This window comes from Saccostrea cucullata, unplaced genomic scaffold, assembly GCF_032062105.1.
Source record: "Saccostrea cucullata isolate Sc308-1 unplaced genomic scaffold, CSIRO_AGI_Scuc_v1 ctg292, whole genome shotgun sequence".
Lineage (NCBI taxonomy): Eukaryota > Metazoa > Mollusca > Bivalvia > Ostreida > Ostreidae > Saccostrea > Saccostrea cuccullata.
This window is the reverse complement of record NW_026924280.1, coordinates 198,200-218,551: the sequence shown is the minus strand read 5'-3', so window position 1 is coordinate 218,551 and position 20,352 is coordinate 198,200. Positions and strand designations below refer to the sequence as shown.

At 31.6% G+C, this 20,352-nt stretch overlaps 1 protein-coding gene across 1 annotated transcript; it reads left to right on the top strand.

Annotated features, from left to right (window-relative positions):
• The first annotated feature begins 7,387 nt into the window (after nucleotides 1-7,387).
• LOC134266119 (homeobox protein goosecoid-like) lies at nucleotides 7,388-17,259 on the top strand. The gene is made up of 3 exons (XM_062748352.1): nucleotides 7,388-7,906; nucleotides 13,929-14,134; nucleotides 16,255-17,259. Exons 1-3 carry the CDS (start codon nucleotides 7,714-7,716, stop codon nucleotides 16,567-16,569), a joined length of 714 nt encoding a protein of 237 aa, XP_062604336.1. The 5' UTR covers nucleotides 7,388-7,713; the 3' UTR covers nucleotides 16,570-17,259.
• Nucleotides 17,260-20,352: the final 3,093 nt, after the last annotated feature.

Genomic DNA, 20,352 nt, shown 5'->3' with positions numbered 1-20,352 from the left:
ATTTAAAAGTCTTAATAAAATGAGACTTTTCGTAACATTAACGGAGTGGTCGCTTTTAGATACGTTAGTTTTAAAATAATCTACAGATCAGCGGTCCATTTTGGTTTTCATGCGCTGCTTTACCCGGCCTTATCCGATGTCTTGTGAAAACACAACTTATTACATCGTTTCGGATATACTTATATTGAAAGCCTTATCTATGCATAATAAATATATCCTTTTTGGTTTTTTGCCCGGTGTCATTGTATAATGATGGTGTTCAAATGATATTCTCATGCTATTTATATGTACACATGAACAAAAAAGATGTTTTCTTATGCACCTGCAAATGCAATAAATTCATAATTTACTTTTGCTCTGTTTCAGTGCAAAACGAGTTCTCATTCGTTTCTATTTCATAATTTTCCCTTCTACAAAATGGATAACTTTTTCCCAGTTTATTTTAGCCTAATAAAACTTGTTGAGACAAACAAATTATTGAATCTTCATAAAAATCGGTTATATACACTCCAGTACCCGTGCACCATAAAATGTTCATTTTTATCGACGAAGATCAATTTTTTCCACATATTTTTGTGATTAGCACCGCGCTGACAAGTGTCATCTTTTAATCATTTAAAGATTTGTAGACTGGTATCGTTTCTTTGTTTAGATGAGTCTTCATCTTCGGTCGTGCTCGCACAAGAAACTATTAGGTGACAAATTCGGAGAAATACAGCGATTTTTGAACTAAAGTGATGTTTATCTTTGCATTATATTGGACGGTTACTTTAAACAGTTTTAAAATTTATGAACCATCTTGAAATGAATCATTTTTTTTATCTTAAAAGCACAAATTACCCTAAAGAAAATATGATACATTGATACGTGTAAATACAGTATATCTATGATTTATAAATAATAGAACAGGCAAATTTGAAGTCTGATATGCATATTGTACATCTTTATGTGTAGGGATTGAAAAAAGTTTTGGTATTAATTTGTGACACACTTTTCAAAACGGAGGGGAACAGGTTTCATCCGCATCTGCCCGGCCGTCTGTCTGTCTGTCTGCCAGTCTGTCCCACTCGGTTTCCTGCACTTGTTTTCTATATGTTTCCGTTGTTGATCCGATTTTCGTGTGTGAATGTATCCTGATGAATTACTTTTGGCGTTAAAAGTGTCCAACTTCAAGAGTTTTGTGGCATTTTCAATACAATTCTATACAAAATTTTACACATTTTTTTCAACATTAAGACAAAATCTTACAAATTTCTTCCACTTTGCCTGGCAAACATCATGCAAGTTACCTATGTGAATATAAATCAATAGAAATATACTGTTGATTTTTGAAAAAAAAAGGTTTGTTTCATTTATACTTTAAATTTGATATGGTACCCTTCCATTAAAGCAATATTTTTTCTTTGTACCTTTAGTTAGTAAATTGTATGAAGACAAGAACTTTTAAATACATGTATACACGTATTTAGTTGTTATTATATATTCAATCAATGCAAATGGTATTCAAAAATTAAAATTAATTTTATCTAATACCATCAACATGTATGTCAATATGTTTAATATGATCGATAAAGATTGTACGACTTAAAATTACTTTTTTTTTTAATTTACCATCGAGAAAAAGAGGAACTTGGCGTCTAAATGTATTTGAAATTATTTTTAGTGTTTACGAAGCTTAGTTCAGGTATGTTTTGGTAAAAAAGAAAGTCAGTTAATTGGAGTAAAATATGTGCAGTTAAGACCAAAACGTGTCGTAAATATGAGGTGTGACGTTTTTTACCGTCAACAAGTTACGTATACGACATTTTTGAATACACCAGTGATTTCGGATGTTTTGTTCTAGTTTAATGATCAAATAGTTCAAAACGTAATATATTTAACCAACAAGTAAATACAAAAAAATAATTAGCAATTTCCGTCAAAACAGATCCTCGTGTTACGGCTTAAGGCAGCTTAATAAAAAAAGTATCATCGACCAATTACGACATATAAACTAATTTTTTTCCCCAAAAAAATGCATTTTTCTGTAAATCGATGATATGATTATTTATTTAACATTTAGAGATTTTTAGTGGGCGATTTAAACATGTCATTTTACTTTTTGAAATATTACACAACAAAATAAATCTTGTATCTTATCCCCAAACGTTGTGCAACAGCTGCTCCGGGCACTCGAGAGTATCCACCCGAGAACAGTTAATCGCGCGGAACGGCATATAATATCGAAAGGCGAGTGCCATTCACAGAAGTTTCAATTGAACATCCATTCTTTACCATCCCAAGAGTTTTTCCTTTGGCATTTCAATTCCGTGAACAGATGAAAAAGAAGGGAAAAAAATGAAATTAATTTCAGAATTGTGGTATTGCTAGATTTACAATAACCACAAAGAAAGCACGCGATAACAAGGTTTTCATGAATTTATTATAAAATCGTTTTTAGATGATGTTGTAATTAGGGAGAACGTTAGATATGATTGGTCGACTTTCTTACAATGTTGAATATCACCAAGTCCTTCTTTTTCTGCGCAGACTGTCCCATTTACGATGAGTTAATCGAAGAAGTGCCTAGTATGTAGTATCGTTGAAGATGCACTGCAATGAAATTGTTGGTGTACCACAATGAAATTGTCTTAGAGACAAATGTGTACTGGTTGAAAAAAGAGATATATCAAGACGACTATTTCAGACTTAGTCGAAACCGTGTCTTTTTTCACACCCAAAACGTTTTCACCTAAACCTGGATTTGCACGGTAACCTTTTTCCATTACGCAGACAATACCGATTAACCAATGCCAGTAATATGGCGTACGCCACAATTGCAGCCCGTGGGTGATATTTCGTGATTCACTGCCACAATCAAATGACGGAAAATTCTCTATGTAATGTTAACGGATGCTGCAAGTGTCAATGTGTTTTATTTGATCAAAACTAATTTTAATTTTTTTTTAAAGTTTTTTTAAATATTCTGTCAATAACGCAAGTTGTATCTTTTACAAATAATTTGAAGAAAAGCTGTCTTTAGATGTCGTTTTTAATTAAATATTTTATTTTATCAGCGAGTGTGTGTGGGTGGGGGGGGGGTGAGGGGTGGAGAAAAATGTATCTCACTCATTGATGCGCATATTGATACTGATGCGCGTTAGGGTACATGCATACTCTTTATCTATTGTAGTTCCTATCTGAACACATATTAAGGTTATAATTCGTTCTATTTTATGAAGCTAGTATTAAATGAGTGCTAAAGGTCAGATTTTATATAGCAATAAGTGAAGTACAAAGATTGTATTTTACAAGTACAATGTATAAACGATCCATTAGAGTAACGTATGAAGTTTACTTCGGGTAAAATTTTATGAATGAACAGAAGAGTGCAGTGAGGGTGTGTAACCCGTAACCTGACCTTGTCCTTTTTTATACATTAAAATTACGCAGTAAGTAGAAGAGGATGTAATTTAACATTTACAAACTCAATATTTTCGGTAGTTTGTATTTTATTTTTCTTTGATCAGACATTTAGAAAAAAATAAGTGAAATAAACTTTCAAAATTAAATGAAATGCATTATATACTTACCATGATCACTCAATCAAAAAGTTAATTAATGCATAAAAAAAATACACGTATCATTCATGATAACCTAATTTTTTATCTCTTCAATTAAATCAATATTTAACAAAGATATGCACTCAAGAAACTAATAAATAATCAAATCCACTGTACGACCACTAGTACATACCCCCCTGTATGTAGTGAATATTCTCGCTGTAGATGAATTAATTAATTGAGTTTGTTGCTTGTTTGGTCATTTGTACAATTGTCAAATACAAGTACATGTAGTTATAATGCTATTAATTTTATCAAGAGCATTTCTGTACAAATAAGTATTCTTTCTCCCATGTTGCAGGAGAATTAATGTGTACTCGACAAATCAGAACATTGGAACACTGACAAAAGAACTGTCTTGACTTTTTACATCCCCATTTCTTTATTATTCAAAGCATTTAAGGAAAACAAACATGTTTTCAAAGTGCGACCTCTCACTTAGCAAGGACGATTGTTTCTCCATTCACACACAACCTGTGCTGAATTATTTGTTTGGCCACATTGGCCGAAAATCCAGTGCTTAGAGCAAACATTTTAGTCAATATAATGGATAGAAAATAATTTATTCACATGGTACCCTAAATTCTTTTGAAAATAGCGGATTATCGGTTATTCTTTGAGTAAACCTCTTCTTTATGGTCGGCTTTGAGTCTTTATTGTAAATAAATGAGACCAAAATCCTTAAATAAACACTGTCCATTGGAAAGACATGATTTAGTCTAGAAAAGTTTATGTTGACTTTGGTGTCCATTAGTCTTGCAAATTCTATGAAAGGGATACTATACAAAAACAAACATCTTGCGCAACCCTGTTAGTGATTCCATTTAAAGAAATCACCTTCCTTCTAGTAAAGTTGTAGTAATCCTTTCACACATGCGTGATGAAGTGTGCTCTCGTCTTGTAATTATGGCACATTGTCATGGCGACCGGAAGAGGGGTATCGAAATCGAGGCGATGTCCACTTTCTACAGAATGACACCTGAAGAATCTAAATAAGCCTTTGTTGACTCTTGTATGTGTGAAACAAGCAATTAACTACTGAATTGAAACGGTTCATCACTGTTTGTTTTGGTAAAATTACTGATATTAAGAGTTGTGAAATCGATAAGATGTGAAATTTACTTGTAAATCCGGCTTTTATTACCCCTAAACTTAGTAAATAAGTGTTGTTGAAACATTGTCCATGTCAAATCAAGTTTTAATCTTACACAAACAGTTATATTTTTTCACAAGCTTTATACTTATTAATAAATTTCGTGAAATTTCTAATTCTAACATATCATTTTTAAAATAGGGTGAATTTGATTTTTATGAGGAATGGTTGAAATTTTATTTAAATGGATAGATAAATAATCCAAATGAATATAAATATCGGAGTCTGCAAATCGGCAATTGTTTTGCATTTTCATCAAAAATACCGTTTAAACTACAGATGCATCAATGACATTCCTCATATATGGCAGGTGAAAAAGAATTTTCTATAGAATGTACAATATGCTTATAACTGCAAAATACTTGAGTTCGGCCTGCGGGGTGAAGATGAAAAATGAAGATTATCATTTAAAATTTGTTTCACCAATTTGTTTTTGCAGAGAGAGATAATATACATGTCTGATTGTCTTGACACCAGAGGTACACGAGTTTTCTCATGTCGTGTCTTGTACAATACTCTCGTTGGTGATATTATCTTTGTGAACCGGACTGCATCACTGCTTTCAGGCGGAGAAATATTAGTGAAGGGACAATATTGTTTTAGAGACAGATATGACAATTTTTGATGACTTATTTTCGCCCCTTGGGTTTGATTGTTATCAAAATTATGATTGTAATACAAATGGATCTATGATTAAGACATTTTTCTCCTGTGAGTGTGTTCTGAAAAAAAGTAGATTTTTTTTCTTTAAGAAAGAACTTTGTACGGGTTTACATACTTAATCGAAACATTTGAATTGTTTTAGGAGCTTATATCCAAATTTCAAAACGGTTATAGTTAAAATCTTTTATGATTTGAACCATGGGTGAATCAAATACACAAAATATATATTATAAGTTTCCATTCTCAGAAAAGGGGAGGGATAAAAAGAGTAAAAATTTTTGCATTTTATGTTCACTTGATTTTAATCGATTTAAAAGTTCCACTTATTGAACAAAAAACTTTTGTTCCCTTTTCTCGTATAAAAGTGTGATAAAACAACTGTAAACCCTTTTAAAAAGTGCATATTTCACAGAAATTTTACAGAATGATCAAAATGTTACTTGCTAATTCCAGCTAGGGAGTCAGTGAAATTATGCGACCCGATTTCTGCAATAAATATAATCGAAAATAACAAGTAAAATTGTATCTCGAATCAATGTAATGTCCATTTTGACACATATCAGTATGTAAATGTTATCACATATATTTTTAAAGTTTACGAGTGTGTTATAAAATTTTGATACTTATGTCTGTAAATGTATAGTCTTTATTACAAGATTACATTTATTTCTTTTTCCAATAAAAATCCGTAAACTACAGTAGTTTAGAGAAAGAAAAAGTGAGAGATTATCCTTGATTTATATCTGGAATTTTTAAAGTATGCAGATTATATATTTATAATTGTATTTGTTTTCAATGTCATGCATAGTCCTCAGACATGCATACAGTAAGAATGAAAAAAATTTAATTGACAGCATTTGAATATTTCTTCACAGTAAATTGACTTTGTTTGATCTTTTTCGATCTCTGCCATAAAAAAAGAAAATCAGCATCATCGGCTGTGGTGACAATGTAAAAATAAGAAAATTTTAGAATTCGGCAGATTTTGGCGATGTGATTTAATCTATAATTACGATGAAAATTGTTCGAGCGTGATGTCAAGAGATAACTCGACAAAGACAGCGCATTTACTCCCTAAAAATTATTTACTATAAAATATAATTTGGAGAAAAATGTGAAAAGAAAACTAATTCACTGGAACACATAAATGTGATGGGCGATTAAATATAAATTAGCTCGCCTGAGATTTTTTTTTTGGTCGTTTTGGTTATCTGGTTCTATCCCAATCTTGATTCCTCATCCTCCTTTTCGCCATACATAAGTTTGAAGATATCTACCGCAATGACAACAGAAAAATTGCTAGAAATACATCAGGAAAGAATCATAATTGAGTACAAAGTGTGCAGCCATCATTTTATTTTGTACATTCTAATCTCTATTTTATGTAAATATTGGAAGGTTGTTTTTAACACCCATTTTAACTGATAAAAATCTACAAAAAGCCAAATACAGATGTTTATAAACGAAAGATATGTTTTAACCACCTGTCGCAAATGTATGGACAGAAGAAATGGATATGAAATTAACTTCATTTTTAGTAAAAGGTAAAAAAAATATTTTTTCATTAAAATGGTTTTTTCTACGGTTTCACTCGACATGTACCGCAGCTTCCTTTAACCGACCGTCTCTGACGCAAGCATCCAAATTATCGCGCTAGAAACCTCTAGGTAAAGCTCGTAAAACAAACGGAATCTACCAGTGCAAAGTGTTAAAAATTTGTAAACGCCTTAAGCTTAAATGTTCATATGAAAGCATACACTTTAATTTTTGTCGATAATCAGAAGGGCGTAGAAATAACATGGCGTGAAGATGATGTCGTTGGTTTTTGATTGGTTCGCAGAGCTGTCAATCAAGGTCAAGGAACAAAAGCAATAGAAGATTTGGACTAGAATTACCGATTACCTATGACAATAAAGAAAATAAAAGTTAAAGTTTTTGAAAATATAGATACTTTATCCTTGAACAACAATACGACAGGGTATCTTTTTAACTTAGATACTGCTAAGGATTCTAACTTTTTGATAAAACATTTGTGTAAACAGTTGTCACTTGAACGTATCGCGCACCGTTGCAAAACCACTGGACTTTATTTACTATATATCTATATATTATATTGATAAAACAACAAAAATCTGAAGGAAATAAAAGGATCTCTGATACTACGGACTCTTGGTATATTTTACCGCAGAGATGTTTCTAACGCTGTGATTGCTTTGTTCCTGTTTTTGGTATATTTACAATCAGAAGTGTTTTTAAATTGACGGTACATTCCAAGACCTTCTCAGATCTGTGAAGATGCATCACCTCCCGTACTATTACTCCTCGGAGCAGCTCAAGTCATACCATAACAGCATGCTGGCGGCCGCTAGCTCCAGTCCCCCACTCTTCACCATCGACAATATCCTGGCCCCACGGCCCTACCTCACACACAGACCCTCCCCATACTTCCCATACCCGGGGCTTCCGCACTCACCTCAAGATCTCTTTGGTAAGTCCATGATTTATATAAATTAACAAAATTAATTTTTTGATTAACCTATATAAGAAATTGTTAGTAGATGCACTGGTATTTGCTGAACTATTTTTTGTTTTCAATAAATGAATTAATTTTATATTAACTGTTATTTATATAAACAAATGTCTAAGACCACAAATTAGAAGATCGTCTTTGCAACAGTTATTTGGACACATAATTAAGCAGTAATATGTAAATATTCATGAAATATTACAAATCATTCGACCATAGTGATATTCAGAGTCAAGATTTGTTTTGCATACTAGTATATATTTTCTTTCATTATAAAAGTTGAGTTGCAGACATTTTCTACATTCCAAAATTATAATAAGAATGGGAACAGCTATAGAGAAAATTTTTAAAACAGATTTTTTTTAATGAAAAGTCTATGAATTATTTAAGTTAATAATAATTGAATCTCAAAATATTTATGGATTTCCATATTGAAAATTAAAAAAAAGAAATTAAAGATATTAAATATTTTAGATTTCAACCAGATTATTCTTTTAATAATCTAAACGAGAAAAGTTTTTTACATAACTGAAAAATTATTCTGTTCTTATTTATTAATTTATTATACTCCCTTGTATAGATATATATATCTAAATAAAAATAATAATTTTGAAACAACTACGGTACATGCTACTGCTATTTTCAAAACCACGAAGCAAAAGGGGGAAAAATGTGCCATAGAATATATGTATTCACGAAATAGTAACAATCGAATTTCAATCGTAAACTGTCAATGTATCCAAGGAAGGAAAAAAATAATTTTCGATTTATATTACTTCATACAAAAATACATTAACATGGTGAGAGAGGGACAGAGAGAAATATCTGTAACTTTTCCTATATGCAAAGCTATGACATACTTTTATATACTACTTCAATTTAGTTGTGAGTTGAAAGTTGACAAGAGAGCTGTAAATTTTTGTCGTACCACTTCCAAAATATTAAAGTCTCATCACGGGTTGTGGCGTGAAGATGTGCTAACAAGTACAGTAACCGACTTGAAAAGACGAGAGATGATTCAAATGAAAAGGATGCCTCCTTTATTCACACAAATGTGACTTTAAGTGGTTTATATTTACTTTATTTGACTAAATCTGATAAGTTCTGACTCGTACCTGTTATGGGACAAATTATGGTCACTCCATTTTCAATTAACAATTGTAAAGGCTAACAGTTGATTTTGGACCTCGGTCTGGCAGGGATGGACACAAAGTAGCCACCTCGCGACATCTCCCTTACATGAGAAGCACTAGCGCTTTAAGTGGGTGTCACATTCAATAATCGAAACACCAAACACGCGGAATATGCGTATTGTCCTGCCCATCTCTAATTATAGGATAGCTTTAATCGAATTTTAAAACTCTCATTTTTGACACTGTATGTTAAATAAGACTAACAGTCTTCCGACACACAGATGCTCATCCGAATACTAGTTAATGGACATTTTAAATATTAAATTTAATCGTAATTTTCCGCGCATAGTTCTCCCAAGATATCTTTACGGACTGAAAGTTTATTTAAGTAATCATCTATTTTTCTCTAAAACTATAATATAATTAATTAATAGAGGATTGGTTTACAAAGGAATGAAATTTTAATGAAATCTGAGAGAATTATTTTTTTCATCAAGTCGGTAAACATGCGATTTCTATACATGATTGATATAAAAAAAATATTAAATTTTGATTAATTTTACCATTTTTGATGGAAATAAACAGAATGCCAGCAAGCTGAAATGTAAGCGCCGGGGACTTAATTTGCCAGGTATTGTGTAATTAATATTGATGTTCTTACTTTGATGATCCTGTTAAAGATATATTTCATAAAATGGTCCGAATAAATGAGATTGACTTAAAGCAAATAGATGTTGTATTATCGGCTCCTGTGATCTGTCTTTTAACATCACACTTTTATTGTTCGGGACGAAGGTTACTCCGGCCGTAATGGGTTTATCACAGATTAAAGTGTATTTTCTACAGATTTTGTTAAGAAAAAAGTAAATATCAGTAAAAGAAACAACGCTCTGTTTCTTTTTTGTTTACTAAATCAATTAATACTCCCCGGTTTAGTTCGGTTGTTTTTAGGTATTAACTTTAACAAGATTGGCGCGAATTATCTCTATACAGACAATCTGAGCGGCGAAGATCAATGACTTTGTGTAATGGTCTCTAAATGGATAATGATTTAAGCTCATAAAATATATAATGCACTTATCTCCAGCCCGACTGAGCGATCCCTGGCGATGATAACTTCTATAAAATTAACTACAGCATAAATCTATACAGAAATTCAGAAAAAGCAAGGGTGTCGAAAATATGAAAAGACCTCATTTGCATGTTTGCGTAATTTTTCAAATCACTATTTAGCATTTCATTTTTAATGTTCAGCGGCTTGTCATGAATAAGAAAATTAACCATTTAAAAGGTTTTCCTGCTTGACACCTGTATACAATCAATGTACCGGTGTCATCTGTTTAGTTTACATGCATATAACAAAATAATATTTTTTTCATAAGATTAAAAATTGTCTTCAAATTGTTTTTTAAAAAGATACAATTTAAGTTCAGATGAAAAGTTTATTTTCTTATGCTGTAAATGAAAGCGGAAGATCTTTTATCTCCTATTTGAAAAAAAATGAGTAAAAATTATTTCTTTTTGGTAAAAATACTCAAAAATTAAAAGCACGACGGGAGTTTACCGCGCAGAAGCGCGGACACCCCGCCGAGTTCGTATTTTGTTGTGTTAATTTTAGGATTAACGTGTTGAGTAATATACGAGAAAACCATATAAAAACACACATTCAATAATTACTACATAAACTGGATTAGTCGAGGGGTGACTTTTTCAGAATCAGAATATTTTATGGAATTAAGGGATGAATGCGAAATAAAAAGAAAAATATTCCCCTGATTCTCCGACAAAAGCTTTGTACGGACTAAGGGGTGTTACACAGAAAAATAAATTGTTGTTTCAGCTAAACGGTATCTAGATTATAATCTTATTGCCATTCATTAATCGGTTCTAGGTGGATATACCGATAAAAGAGCCTGATCCATTTTAGAAATAAAACTGAATAATAATTTTTACAAATATTTAAGGCACAGTGTTAATTTTCTAGTGGATTTAAGTTATTCATACTTGGAACTACAGTCTCAATAGTATATGTATTAGACTGAATAAGTCAGATTATATCACGTATTCCAAATTAAAGAAAAAAGATTTGAAATGCAAAGTGTATTCAATTTGACGGATTTAGAAAAAAAGCCGACAGAGAACGGACATAGCAAGATTTTTTTCATACTCAAGAATTAGCAGAACTGTGATAATTTTGACAGATTTGCAACATAAAAGAAATAATTTTTCATTTTGCCATTTTTATTTTTAAAAGAGCAAAAATAAATCTTGAGCGATGTAGAAGAATTGGTTTTATTTATTGAAAGGTTTCTATGAACTTTATTCAGTAATATTTCTAATAAATTGTCGTTAGAGGGGGGCATAGATTGGACACGTGACCTTTATCTTATACACAGGAGTCGTTTCACACAAACGACTTCATTCCTCTCACAATGAACTCATCTTGATATTAATTCAAAAATGGCTATATTCCTTGTAATTCGTCGAAGGCCGCTCATATTTCAAGAGGATTGTGTTGCGATATTATAGATAGAGAGGGCACAAACAAGGAGTGACAATAGGCGAGATATTCTGTCTTTACCGACGATTTTCCTCAAGTCCCGATTTATGTCTTTTAAGTACGAGAGTATTACAATTTCATCTTTATGTATTGCTAAAACTGATTTACATAATTGCAAGCCGTGTTTCATCGTACTCAATCCTAATGGTAGATGAAAGGTTGATATATAAATTACAAAGGAAGGTTGCCGAGTTTGGAGATTATGATTTATGGGGTAATTCTACCGAACTGGAACCAATAGCATGCAGACATGTGTATTCATAATGATTTAACTCGTAAACTTTGAAAATAAATTAAACAAATTGTTTCATATGCATATAGCTTACTCCCATGAAATGGGACACCCGTCGCAACTAATCCCGAATAATGAAAAATTAAAATCGGTAATGTCATTATATAACATGATATTATCAGTGGGTTCGTATGACCCTAGCCAAGTATTCTGCAATTTAATCTGTAAAGCTGTGTTCTTGGGCAAAACCAGATCCGTCTATCGATTTGTTTTCAATGCCATCTTTTCCTCCGTAGCCGCTGCTTGTTAAAACATCTTTTAAAATTTAAAAAAAAACAAATATGAATATTTAATAGAATTATAAATTTAGAAAGGACTGTTCCTAAAATGATAATTTCCTCCAAGATATTTATATTGAAAAGTAGGGGATATGTTAATTTAATTAATATACTAGTATTGGTATGAGAAAAGTTTTTTAAAAAAAAAAAAATTGATTTCAAATATAAATTTTTCAAAACATATCATTTTGAAGTAGATATAGTTTGAGAATAAAATTGAATGCAATTGACTTCTTTTTCTCTTGGGTTTCTCCTATGACAAACCCAGTTTTCAATTTTATTAAATTAATTTTTTTCCCCCTTGAATCATATCACTGTATGGTACAAGAGGTACATATATACAATACAAAGTACCGGTAACAGTCAAAAGGTAAAAAAAAAATGTACATGTATATATATATATATATATATATATATATATATATATATATATATATATATATATATATATATATATATATATGTATATATATAAAAAAAGACTGAAGTAAATATATAGCAAATATCATATGAGACCAAAGAATTTTTTTTTTATCAAACATTAATTTACCTAGAGTCTTTTCACTCCCAAAATCAACCAAAGAACGCACGCCATAAGATTCCTCCGTCCTATTTATAAATCGTTTTATCGTCAAACTGTTTTTTAAATTCTAAAACGGTTATATTTATTTCTTCTATTTTATTAATTGGCCCTTGGAGGGATTATTTAGAATGTTTAGTTGAATTAACTTAAAAGTTATCAACTCGTTTTAAGTAAATGATTAATAGATTATGCTATCACATAGGAATCAATAATTCATTCGTCATGAAAATCCAAGCTTTAAATCAAACATATGTTCTTTTTTTAATATGTAAAATAAACCAAAGATTATAGATTTGTTTTTGTGGAGAAAATAAAAGAAGTGCAAGATGATGGTAAGCTTGCATCAATTGAAAACAAGTTCCGATATTTTCTGCGGTAATATCTTGCCAAGGCTCATTAAGTTACTATGGCTCGACGAAGCTCTGTAAACCGTTAGGAAGATTTTGTCAACATCAAAGTGTTCAGTGATATTTTATATTTTGAACGATTAAAGATTTTCAAAAAAAATATGAGGGAAATGTAATTTGGGACAACAAAAGAAATTTATCTCTCGTGTTTATTTATTGAATCAAATTTAGGCTCGTCTGTTGCACATTATATGAACTGAATCAACTTTAATGATTTAATTAAAGAGAGCGCTGATAAAATCATTTTTATAGCCAATTTAAAGAAAGAATGTTGGTATAACTTAGAATATATATATTATCCATAAAAATTCATAACCCCCGATGTAGTTAAATTGCACTGAAATTCTTTTTTTTTTTTTTTTAAACTAAAATAATTTTTTAAAAATATGGTTTCCCCAGATTTTGTTTTTAAATCATGATTTTGACTCACACTATTTAATCTTCCAATTTTATTGAGTATCTTAAACAAACAAACAAAAAGCAAACAATATAAAGGAACAGAGAACAAAGCAAGAAAAAAGAAGGAAAAAGAGAAAAAAAACTACAGTTTTGGTGCTTCATTCAGCAAAGATATATTCAGTCTGACTTTTTACAGCAATCATGTAATAAATGCACATATGATAAGTAAACATATAGACCCTAAAGGATTAAAAATCTAAACGTACAGTATAAAGTATTTGAAACACTTTTGGTGCAAAAATATTCTACTTTCATTTGTAATATTTTGCAGCAGCAGCATATAGTCCTTTCCCTGGGTTGATGACAGCAGCAGACTTAGCGCGCGCTGGACAAAAGCGGAAACGACGTCACAGAACGATATTTACAGAAGAGCAACTGGAGGAGCTAGAGAAGACATTCAACAAAACTCACTACCCGGATGTTCTGTTGAGGGAGGAACTAGCGATAAAAATAGATCTTAAAGAAGAACGAGTTGAGGTAATTATTATCAGGAATTAAAGACAAATGATACAAACAAGAATTTATCCAACAAAAAAAAAAAAAAAAAAAAAAAAAAAAAAAAAACAACATCAAAATAACATCTCAGGTCATGTTTTAAATAAATAAAATGAATAAATATAAGCGCTTCGATTTTAATCTCACAATAATGTGATACAAAGTGACAAAAACAAAAAGTTGTATAGAAAAAAAGGATGCTTGCAGATAGGTAGAATTTTGAGCATTATATAGAAAGTTTACAATTTTCTTATGATTATTAAATTAAAATATATGCATAATAAAAACCAAAACAGGTCCAAAAATATACCAATAATGACATCCATTTTTTGGTATCACCTTTTCCTAATTTGAGGAATTTAATTAAGCGTAAAGGTTATTTCTGTTTTCTGAAATTAAATTATTTATATCAAATATACATATTAAAATTTCGAAAATTTGTTAAATGAAGTTGTATAAAAAATGATGACATTTTTAACAACACAAAGTACCAAACAATGACCTAAAATAAAGCAAAATATCTAATAACGTTGGCACACATTTGTAATATAAAAATTATAAAAAAAAAAATTATTATAATAAAAAAAAAAATAATGCATTGAACCATCTTAAATATATTCGAAAGTACTAGAAGGAAAAGTTTCTTTATGAAATATGATAACATTTTGAGTGTGAATTTGATATTGGTCTTTCTCTTCTATTATCGGCAATAAGACGCGAGTCGCCTCTGTACACTTTTATCACTTTCCCACAAAATAAATATCGAGAAGTAGAAAAATCCCATAACTTCTGCCCCAACTTTTCGCCCTCTGATCAAAAGAAAAAACTTAGAGACTTCATCTGATAACAGAGTAAATCAGTCAGTCATCATTTTCCAATAACGAATTTTATCACTCTGGTGTTTTCTTCTTCGGCTTTATCTTTTCTTTTTCTATTTTCCGAATTGAATTTCTGGGTTATTTATTTAATAATATGTTCAAAGCGAGAAGAAAGATTAAAGATGATATCTGAGAAATTCAACGAACGCTTATCGGACCGGTCTCGCGTTCCTAAATTGGTCGTAAATGCCCAGAAACCTACAAAATCTTACGCAAATTTATTTATCAGTGTGCACCAACTCTATTTTATGTGTCAGGCGATTATTTTTTTAAATTATCACCATGCATTTGTGATGTGCGTGCTTTAATGTGTTGTTAAATTGAAAGCAAACATGTAATATCTTTTTCTTAAAAGGAACTTAACACATTAAGAGTATTTAAGTCCAAACGTTACCGGAAGTTGTTTATATTCTGAACCAATGACGGAATTGCATTTTAATTACGGACCATCCTTTCTGCGAGTAATTTTGTAGCCTTAGAAAATGACGACAGCGAGGGACTATTTTCGCATACTTAAGCATACCAACTACAGATTTTATGGAAGCAGAATCGAGATCAAAGAAAATAAGCCATAAAATTACTTCATTGTTTATACAAAGGCGCAAAAGTGAGATGGTAGCGACAACCATTCTTCGGCTTCTAATCCAAGTATTATTTTTCAAAGCAAAATCAGAAACGCACTTTTCCATGCGAGACATAAAGTTGTGAGTACATGCGTTATATTAGCACTATTGGTGTAAAACTCCCATCTCCCGTCAATGCGCGAGTCAATGATGTGAAATCACTTCAAATAGAGCACAAAACACGTGAACGCTACATGACACTGTTCTATCCCCGCATGGGCCCTTTTTTATCGACAATACCAAAAATAAGATAAAAATCAGACGCAGAACTGCAAAGACACAAAAAGCCAACGTCCCCAACGCCACGATCGATGCTTTTCCCGTCACTAGATATTAATTCATTTAGTAGGAAAATTTCATGAAATCTGCACGATCTACAGATACTGGATGACACAAGTCATTCTTTATGCTGCCTGTATAAGCAACAATCCCTTTATTCCAAGCTTTAACATCAGCCATCAGATTGCTATTATCCGTCTCCTAATGCAACTCTAACGTCAACGTAATCGTATTCAGACAATAAATTAAGGTCTCCGATCATAGAATTTGCAGCATATCTGATTAAACAACCCATTTAATGATGTAAATATGTTTTTTCCAGGTCTGGTTCAAGAACAGGAGAGCAAAGTGGAGAAAGGTAAAACGCGAGGAAGAAGCGGCAAAGAGAACAGCCGAATTGGGAAATTCAGTTGATGATAAAGAAAAATCGTCAAAAAAATCACTCGACAGTGAAACAAAGGACACAAACTCTGCATATAGTGATTGTATGAGTGATAGAAGCACGGACTCTCCCAGAATCGACATTGAGGAAGATGACGCAGATCAGGTGTCTAGTAGCGCCAATGTGCTTGCGTCACCCTCAACTTCCGGTTCCGTTTCTAGTCATAGTGCTCTAGCGTCACAAGAATCACCATGAACGTTCGGACACTTATCAGTGTTGTTGTGTCATGTGATTTCAAGCAGTGCATGCTCTAAATGCAACTTAAGAATGAAGCCATTTCTTCCAGTCCTGTTCTTGAATGTTTTCGTGTAGCATTTTTGTTTACCAGTGCTTAAAGTACAGAGGAAATATGAAGATCTACATGTAACTTTCTAGATGAAACAAAGGAAACAGAGCATGCTTCTAAAGTTAATCAGCTGTCGCCCATATACCCTTTGAAGTTCATGGAGGACAACACAGTAGAAAGACTTGCATACAGAAAATAATGCAGATCTTACGGTTGGCTTTACTTGAAGATATTTTTTAATAGAAAGTTACTATACACTTAACTGTTTTAAAATTTTGGACATATATGTAGTTATGTACCTAACATTTAGACATTGATAGAAAAGAATAGTGAACTCTTATTATTTATTTAATATTTTCATTGAAAAGAATGTGCGACTTTAATTTTCTTATTTTCTACATCATGAAATGTTAGTTTTAACAGTGATACGTAATGTTAGTAATCTCCCTTAATTTATTGATCTGTCTAAACAGGTTGTTTGAGATGTCGAGCGAGGCCCACCGAGCATATATTCTTTGTACATGTAAATATTTACATTTATAAATGAAATATGTATTCACATGTAATAAATATAAGGAAAAGTCATCGTTATCTTTTTCTTTTAAAGAACTACATGGATTTCATTGGCAAGCCTATTGCACATCTATGAGGAAAAGAAAACTAGTTTACAAGAGAGTGTTCAATTTCAATTCTTTTACTTTTTTGAAATCAATATTCAAGCAAAAATTTTACTATTGGCATGTTGACTCATACAAGTTTTTAAAAGTATTATTTATAAGTATTATACAATGCGATTTGTGTCGAAAATATTAAGTTTTATCTTTAGATTAATGAAAAAGTTGGCGAAAAAATCAAATTCTTTTCGATACTCATAAAACATAATCTTTTGCATCAGCTAGTTGAATGACGACCACTAAGGAATACACAGGCCAATCTGCAGAAGAAGTGTTGGTATTTTTCTTTTCAGAACTAAATGTGGGTGAGGTTTGAAGGAGATTTAGGATATCATGCAACCAAAAATGTATGAAATTAGGTACAAAATGGATAATTTGAGTCTTTTTATTAATCTTGATGCCGTAGGAATACATATATAAAATGCCTGTACGAAAGTTATTATTTGAAAATGCTCAAGGATTCTATAAACTGCTTATTTACGAAAAAAATGAAGTTTCTTATATTAATTGATTGTATATTGTTAAACGTCCCTCTCAAGAATTTTTCATTCATATGGAGACGCCACCACTTGCCGGTGGAGAGCTGCAAATTTTGTCCTATACTCGGCACTTAGGGCCATTGAGCTGGGAGGGATCTTTTTCGTACCAGCACCTACTGCGACACGGAACCTCGGTTTATATAGTCTCATCCGAAGGACCAGTCTCCACGTCCCACAGTGGGATTCGAACCCGCGACGTAAGGGTCAACTCCTTACTTGGCGACTCTAGAGCAGCCGCTCTAACCACTGCGTCACGCGGATGACACGTTTCTTATATTTTAGGAAGGCTTGAATCTTCTCATCCTTCATCGTGTTCAGATAAGTCAGCTAATTTTAGTGAGTCCTCTTAATTGACATAACTGTTTTCAATGAAACATGGCAACTATATTTGGTTTGGCCAAACTCGCCCTATTAAGAATGTGTATTCAAACTTTTTTTTGTATTTGCTTTTCCTGTAATACGATGTAATATTTAACTATTTAAGTATGAAGTCTGAATAAAAGGTAAAAATAACGAACAGTGAACGGTGAAAAATCTATATATAATGCAAATATGATAAGAGAGCATAAATACAGACACCTGAAAATCTCAGAAGTAGGATCAGGTGCCCGGGAGGAGTAATCATCCTTGTTGATCTGTCACACCTGCCTTGAGCCCTATGTATTGATTAGGTTGATTCAGTATAAAAACAGTGACCGAAGAATTGGTATGAAACAAGTCAGACAGATAGGTTATATTTGCTAACAAGGTCATAAAAACGACCATAGAATTCCCAAAATGCAGATTTGCAGACAATGAAATCCCCGTAGCATAAACTTATCAGTGAGTAGCATGCCTCGCTGAAAAAAATTGTTCCGTATGCAGAGCAAGCTCTAGCAAATAAGTCTGAAGACAAAAATACCACAAAGCAGTTGATAGGGAGATATTATCACATAATTAAAGAAAGTTGACGTTCGAAAAGCTCATCTCGTCATACGATTTAGTTGTTAGTTGCCTCTATCGTCTATAGTCCGTAATTCATCCAAATATGAAACAGGGCAGACTCTGTGTTGTCTTTTATTTCAAGTTCACTGAGATATATAGAGTCGATATACGAATGAAAAAATTATTGTTAACTGATAAAACACTATCTTTATATCTGAATGTCAAACTGACGGCCACAACAAATAAGAGTTTTCCACTTCTAATGCAGTAGAGGATTCTGAATATATTCTGCGTCATAAGAATATCAAAACAGTTTGTTGGAGAAGTTCTCCAAAACCTACAAAAAAATTATCAACGAGGAACTCCAGTATGTTTTTTTTTAAATATCAACTTAGGAGTACTTAAGTGTACAATCAGAGTGGTTTCAACGAAGTAATATTCCTGATGACCAATTGCAATTACAAGATGTGGAAATTTTTTGCATTTTTTATTGAAAAAGCATTTGTTTATGAAATTTAAAAAATCCAGATTTTAATTTATCGTGACGAATTGCTATGTAAAGTGTAGAAAAGTCATAAGTATTGATGTTATACTCTTAAAAAATCTGGCGATTTTAAAGTTTCTTTAAAGTTCTTGGTGTTTTTAACACATCTGATTTACATCACTTCTAGAATATGCTATAGCACTGTACGCCCTAAGTTTCTCTTATACAGCAATTAATGTTTTTGTAGAGAGCATTTGCTAAGGATATTAATAAGTTGAGACAAGACAGTTGTCAGTCGTCTCGTCATTTTAAGATGTCAGCTACATGTATCAAATGTTAAGATTTTAACGTCTAAACGTTTAAGTACGCAATAATACGAGAGACCAATATACATGTACATCTTGTTTCTCACAAGGTACATACCTGTAAAGGCTTCATCGCTGCCTGCAATTTTGTTCAAAAATACAAAAATACAGTGACCTTCAAAGTAGATTTTATCATCCAGTGATGAACATTGTTTTTTTCCTCCAAAATCCTGCTGTCATACCAATAGCCAAGTCTTTTAATCAACAATGATTTAACAAACATTCTGTCGAGTTACTAGTATATATCATAAGTACAACATCATAAAGTTGAAGTAGCATGTATAGTATAAGTTCTGTTCATTGTCATTTATTCAGACTGTAGTCGAAGAGCAGTTATATTTCTATAAGTCTGTGATTATAGATATTATTTTATAGCGGAAATAGAAGTTTTAAAATTTAAAGATAATGTATTTGATAGCGGAAATGGAAATTTTAAAAATTAAAGATGTACTAGTAATTATTGAATTTTTTGTATTAAATTTTAATATTCCGGTGATCAATTTTATTTTATTCGTTATAAGAAAAAAATAACATGTAAAATAATTAAAAATGGCTAATATTTATCTCAAGATTATGCATTAAAACTTGTACTCTTAATTTCAATTTTTCACTTAAAATAAAAATTTGTACTTTTACTTTCAATTTTTTACTTAAAATTTTGAAATACAGTTGCTGGAGCCCGTTTCATCAAAAGTCGTAGATTTAA

Excerpts from the sequence above, each read along its gene's own strand:
- LOC134266119 (XM_062748352.1), top strand. The coding sequence starts at position 7,714 with ATGCATCACCTCCCGTACTATTACTCCTCGGAGCAGCTCAAGTCATAC. Across the intron at positions 7,907-13,928 it reads CTCACCTCAAGATCTCTTTG|CAGCAGCATATAGTCCTTTC; the intron begins GTAAGTCCATGA and ends AATATTTTGCAG. Across the intron at positions 14,135-16,254 it reads TTAAAGAAGAACGAGTTGAG|GTCTGGTTCAAGAACAGGAG; the intron begins GTAATTATTATC and ends TGTTTTTTCCAG.